The sequence below is a fragment of the Triticum aestivum genome, chromosome 5B (assembly GCF_018294505.1).
Source record: "Triticum aestivum cultivar Chinese Spring chromosome 5B, IWGSC CS RefSeq v2.1, whole genome shotgun sequence".
In the NCBI taxonomy this organism is placed as follows: domain Eukaryota; kingdom Viridiplantae; phylum Streptophyta; class Magnoliopsida; order Poales; family Poaceae; genus Triticum; species Triticum aestivum.
In genome coordinates, this window is record NC_057807.1 from 480,064,390 (window position 1) to 480,070,814 (window position 6,425).

At 41.9% G+C, this 6,425-nt stretch overlaps 1 protein-coding gene across 1 annotated transcript; it reads left to right on the forward strand.

The window, feature by feature from the left end:
• Nucleotides 1-1,221: 1,221 nt before the first annotated feature.
• LOC123112623 (caffeoylshikimate esterase) lies at nt 1,222-6,115 on the forward strand. The gene is made up of 9 exons (XM_044533665.1): nt 1,222-1,498; nt 1,582-1,831; nt 2,624-2,653; nt 3,225-3,351; nt 3,431-3,577; nt 4,588-4,718; nt 4,791-4,928; nt 5,058-5,156; nt 5,759-6,115. Exons 2-9 carry the CDS (start codon nt 1,613-1,615, stop codon nt 5,987-5,989), a joined length of 1,122 nt encoding a protein of 373 aa, XP_044389600.1. The 5' UTR covers nt 1,222-1,498; nt 1,582-1,612; the 3' UTR covers nt 5,990-6,115.
• The last annotated feature ends 310 nt before the right edge of the window (nt 6,116-6,425 follow it).

The following is a 6,425-nucleotide window of genomic DNA, read 5'->3' on the forward strand; positions in this document are numbered from 1 at the left end:
TGGCGACATGCCAAGAGAAGCGGCGGCCATCCAACGCGTTCCTTGGTCGAGTTATTTCTCGTTCTTGGGTCCATATATATGCCATGTTTTTCCTCTGATCAATGGAGTTCTTCGCTTCCCAAACCCTCCACCATTGAGATAAGGTCAGTCTTTCTTTTCTTGTTCACAATTTGATAAGATAATTGTTCATCATGAGCAGGCGGCTCTATAGCTCTTCATCACTGATTTCTTCCTACTCACCAAGTCACCATCCATCAATAACTCTTCCCGATCTGTGATTGAGCTTCTGTTTTATTTTTATTACGGTGTGCAACCAAACAGTGCGAAGTGATTAGATACCGTATTACAGGCTCGAACCAAACTAAAACAGTAGATTGGCCCATTACACCGGCATACCACCGTAATTACATACCAATACCTTTACGTTACAACTCTCTGATCCAAATAGCTTAGAGGCAGCAGACAATATAAATTGTGGGTGAAAGCACCCTTGTGAGCTCGAATGAACAGTTAAATAGACAATTCCAAAAAAAATCTGATTTTTTGTTAAACTTTGACAAATGTATACGTGTTTGCAGATTTTCATCATGAGATCACACTCGTAGATGGCGTGGCAACAAAAAAAATCAGTGCTCCAAAATGCTTTCGAAAGTAGCATTTTCGGAGCATCATTTCTGTTTTATCTCTGTTCAGGTTCAGCTCAAGCAGACGGTTCTATAGCTCGTCATCTCTGATTTCTTCCTACTCACCAAGTCACCATTCATCAATAACCCCGTTTCTGTTGTAGTAGTATTTGTATTATTATGGTGTGAAAAACCGGCAATACCACCGTAATCACATACCAATACCTTTACATTACCACTCTCTGATCCAAACACTTCCCAAGAGGAAATATATAGTATAGCAGCGTGGTTCCTTTTATTCCAACACGCTATCGTCGCCGTCGGTCACCGATGCCACTGGATAGAAAAACTAAAAAAATCAGAACCTACACAAGAAAAAATAATGAAGAGAGGGAAGAAGCCTAGGCCGGCACGGCTGTTGGTTCCATTCTCTTTCGTATCCAGATACCTGATCGGGATCACGCGTAGTTGCTGAGGACGTGACCGGCGCGACGCCGGAGGTCTTGACATCATCCAAGCCGGCTGATAGGATGGTCTCCCCGAACTCCGGTGCCGTGCACAAGCTTCTCTATATTTAAAAATAAGAAGTGCGACTCGGATAAAAGGGGACGGAGTCGGATGCGTACAGGCGCAGCGCACTACTTCCCCCAGAGAAACACCGGCGAGCAATAATAAATGGCGTCATAGCCACGGGCCTTCCTCTCCCGAAGCGGATCACACCAACCCAAGCCCCGCCGCCTCGCCGCCTTCCTCCTCCTCGCCGACCGCCCGCCCGCCCGCGACGGCACGCGTCAGCCCGCTCCCCGCCGCCGGTGCTCGACTGCCGCGGGTGAGGCGGAGATCCATCCCTCTGAGCTCCTACTGACTCGACGCCGGTAACGAATCCCAGCTCCGCGCACCCGATTGATTCCCAACCCGTGTCTCCCTCCAGTTCCGAGGATTTGTTTCGGGGGTTCAGGTTCAGGTTCAGCTGAGTTGCTGGACCCCCCATGCCACACGTGAACGCCAAGGTGTCGGCGGTGGCGGCGACGGGGATGTCCGCCGTGCCTGCGGCCGCGGCGCCGCCGTCGCCGAGGAGGTGGGAGGGGGTGGACCCGGCGCTGGAGAGGATGGTGCTGCGCGCGTGCCTGGACCAGGCCCCCGAGCGCCGCCGCGTGCGCGAGGCCTTCAAGGACGTGCAGCTCAGCATTGACCACTGCCTCTTCAAGGTCCGTATTTATTAGCAATCCTTCAGTTTAAATTGATGTGCTCTGATTTCCTGTGCTGGAGTTTAAATTGAGACCTACGATATGTTTTGGGAGGGCCCGTTTGAGGAATTGGGATCGTCTAGAGCTTGTAGCTCCATCAAAATGGCCCACACTGCTTGGTCAATGTTTCCACTACAAGCTTTCTGATTCGTCCATACCATATTCCTGCAGCCATTTTGGGAACTAATTATCGCTGTCACAATCCTAGCTCTAGTAAAATAGGATTGTCCAGACATACTACCGAGTTCTGCGTCCTTAAGTCGTCAGGCTGGTTTAGGATCATCATATGGGTTATGAATACTCTGTCTTAATCAAAAGGAATGTATGAGAAAGCAGACTATTGTGCATGTGGAGCACTATTTATAGGAAGAACTTGCCCATTTTGTGTGGTAGCTTGTTTACTAATTCGAACTAAAACCACGACACAAACTAAGGAATGGAGGAAGTAGCTTTTATGTCTTTCCCAATGAACTTGTTCACTAGTACTAGCTTTTATGTCTTGTCCAATGAACACGCCTTACAACTCTTTTCCTAGTTATTAAATCCAGTAATCTACAAACATAGTAAAATTAAAAAAAATGTAATTGAATATTCCCAAACAAGTGTACCCCTTGAATTCTCACATTCACCTTTTTGCCTGTTCTTTGGATCCTATGTTCTGAGTTCTGATACTTATATTAAAGCCAACTATGCCTTTGGTGTTATGTCATGACATGAATGACATGTCTTACTTGCATTTTCTCTATGCTGCAGGCACAATACAGTGACATTGGAACAAAAGAGGTACTATTTTGTAGTGTAGCCACAATGTACATTTTTGTCATAATAATTAGACCCCTCACTTGACTGGTGCAATATATTAATTTGAGGTATATAGAGTTGGTCCATCTTTGCATTAGTATGTGTTCTGCTTTGAACTGAATAGAGAGATTTGAGATATTACATTCTACATAAGACAACACTACAGCAGGCACAGTGATCTATTTTGTTAAGTATAATTGTGAAAATAAGCAGAATTTTCAATACCATGTTGTATAATTCCGTGTTTAAAATTATTAGCCAATGCAGTGTCAAAGCAAATTTAATGCCCACTACTTCCTCCATTGAGTTGATAGAGAAGTTCTGCTGTGAGGAATGAAATTGCTGCAGCTATTGCTTAACAAATTACTGCAGCTATGCTTAAAAGCTAAAATAAAGTTGGATAGATATTCAAAGGTTGTATGCCAACAATGTTAGTTTGCTCATTGGTATTTCTAAGCCGTGGCGTGCCATTTGATACTTTGCTCATTGGTACTCCTAACTCCTTCCTCCGCTTGATACTTTACAATGTGACATTTTTTTTCCTCTTCAACAGTCATATGAGCGGAACTCCAGAGGTGTGGAGATATTCTCAAAATGTTGGTTTCCGGAGAACCATCGTATGAAAGCAATTGTTTGTCTCTGCCATGGTTATGGAGACACCTGTACCTTTTTCCTTGATGGTATTTAGTAAACTAGTAATATTGAATTTATTTTGGCGCTTCATTTTTGCTACATTTCTTAAGTTCATTGTTGTTGTAGGGATTGCTAGGAAGATTGCTTCGGCTGGATATGGAGTATTTGCATTGGACTACCCTGGTTTTGGTCTTTCCGAAGGACTTCATGGATATATTCCAAGTTTTGATACTCTTGTTGACGATGTAGCTGAACATTTTGCTAAGATCAAAGGTATTCCGTCATTATATTATTGCTGGGTTTTCGTGCTGTTCATTTCTATATACGAGTTTTTGGGTAACAGTTGGAAAGTGCAATTTGTTTCTCTGCCACAGTGATATGCCTTATTCTGGTTAAAATTATTATGTACATGGAATTTGTTTCCACTAAGATGAGTAACTTGTTTTCTGCACAAGTAAAGGACATGTTTGCTAACCACCATACACACTGCCATAATGTTGTTGCAGCTTTTGGTCAAGCTGCTGCTAGTTGTATTTACCTTCTTCTTTTTATCTTCCATATGAGGAGTTTTAGAAATTAACAGAAGTTGTGAACTTGTGATACTTTTTACTCCTGGTATAGGACATTGCTTTGGTTTTGCAAAATGAGGCTAAAGAAATGCTTTTACTCTATTCAGTCTGACATCTGTAATGTTTAAGCTCTATGAACAAGAAGGAAACAATTAACTTTTTATTTGTTTGCACATACTTCACTTTGGATTCTTTTTCCTCCTGTAGCTCTTACACCACTATCACTAAGTATTCGATAGAGTGACATTTCTAACGAAACTAAGTAGCCAAACCAACATGTATTTGTACTAGAGGTGTGGATGAGCACTAGCAGTCTAGCATTAATACTGTGATACTGTTGACTTGCAATACCTGAAATTGATTGCGAATATTTCCATGTAAGAGTTAATGAAATACCTGCATTAATGCATGCAATCAATCACTTTTGATAACGGTAGTAGTCGAAAATTGCATTGGGTAAGCTTGGTAATAAATTGTTACATTACTGAACTGCTGAGAGGCTGACAAAATCTGTCACAATGATTGAATTGGCCTCTGATGTTTTATCTTCGATATAACAGAAATTATCTTGTCTTTCATTGCAATAAATTAACTTTTATCATTCTGAACTGAGTTCATATCTGTCCATACTTGTTCATAATGTTTGCTGCAAGCCAGTCCATGTAGTGTGAATATACTTCTTTCACTATTCAAGTGTGATTCATATGTTGGCAGGGAATCCTGAATACAGAGATCTCCCAAGCTTTCTGTTTGGCCAATCTATGGGTGGTGCAGTTGCATTGAAGATTCACTTTAAGCAACCAAAAGACTGGAATGGTGCAATTCTAGTTGCACCTATGTGCAAGGTGATTTTACTGCGTGAAATCCTACCTATGCTAATTATGATTGGTCACTAATTCACAAACTCGCTTTAATAGATTTCAGATGATGTGGTACCAGCTTGGCCTGTTCAGCAAGTTCTGATTTTCATGGCTAAACTCCTTCCAAAAGAGAAGCTTGTTCCACAGAAAGACTTGGCAGAATTAGCATTCAGAGAGAAAGAAAAACAAGAGCAGGTCAATATTGCCCATTTTTGGTTAATACAGAGATTAATCTATTCATTGGGAACTTCTTATTCAGTTATAGCTACTCGCACGTTATGCCTGGTGGAAAGACGGTTTATATTAATTCGGTGCTTAATGCAGTGTTCCTACAATGTGATTGCCTACAAGGATAAACCACGTCTCCGAACAGCTCTGGAGATGCTGAGGACCACACAAGAGATAGAAAGTCGCCTAGAAGAAGTATGTGGTTTTCATTTGCTTTGTTCTGGTTGGTTTTGTTTATATAAGCGTCATCTAAGTCTTGTACAGTTGCTTAGGTCGTTACTCATTCTGACATCAATAGCACTCCCAAATTCTTTTGTTCAAACTCTTAAAATGCGTGAATTTGCATTGATTCTTTGGGTATGCCATGTTGCCTCCTGGCTTAGTGAAGAATATAGGCAAGACATAAGAATAAGTTTATAAACTGTGGACTAGGTTGAAATTTTTTGATCTGAGGGGTGACGATATTTTCTCTAGGGGGTTAAGGAACCTAGTTCCGGTAATCCGGTTTGTTCACTACCAAGGGAGGCAGGCATTCCATGATCCTACTGTTTGATCAAATATTTGTCCTTGATAGAGTACAACTTAATGAGCTGTCCTGTTTCCGGTAAAAAAAAACTATCCCGTTTTTGAGAATGCCATTTGTGCCATTTTTGTCTCTACATGTAAATTATATTACACTGTAGCACTGCCAGTGGCCTTTATTCCTGTTCTATTACTGTACTGTTCCTTTTTTTTGTGAAAATTACTGTACTGTTAATGTTCTGTGATGCTTAAAGTTCCCTCAATTTCCCATCTAGGTTTCCCTGCCCATAATCATTCTGCATGGCGAGGCTGATTTGGTCACCGACCCAGGCGTGAGCAAAGATCTGTATGAAAAAGCGAAGACATCGGACAAGACGCTGCGACTTTACAAAGACGCCTACCACGCCATCTTGGAAGGCGAACCAGACGAGGGGATCTTCAAAGTTCTCGACGATATAATCTCTTGGCTGGATCAGCATTCCGCAAATGAAATACCCTCGTCGTGAGCTGCACAGATTCTTTTTGTTATTTGTCGAGCCTCAATGTCACTGATGGGAATTCCATTTTGGGTTTTACACGTGATACACATACTTATTTCCTGCTGATTGTGAATATGTATCTAGCATTCATCATCTGTGGTGTGTGATGCGCAAAAGGCCGTGCTTGGTTCGTCGGTTTTTGGCCCAAAACCGGGCTGTGATGGGGCCGTAAAACAAATTGGCTTTTGGTGGTTTCCTCTTTTCCACCGGTTTTATAGGGTGGCTTTTTTTTTCCTCAAAAAAAAAAAATATAGGGTGGCTTTTTTTTTCCTCAAAAAAATATAGGGTGGCTTTTTTTTATGAGGGGTCACATGGCCTACTAGCTTGTTTGGCGCGTCCATCATTTGGGTCAGAATTTCGAACCAACCAACTTTAATCACACATCAATTTGGGTTTTTTGAAA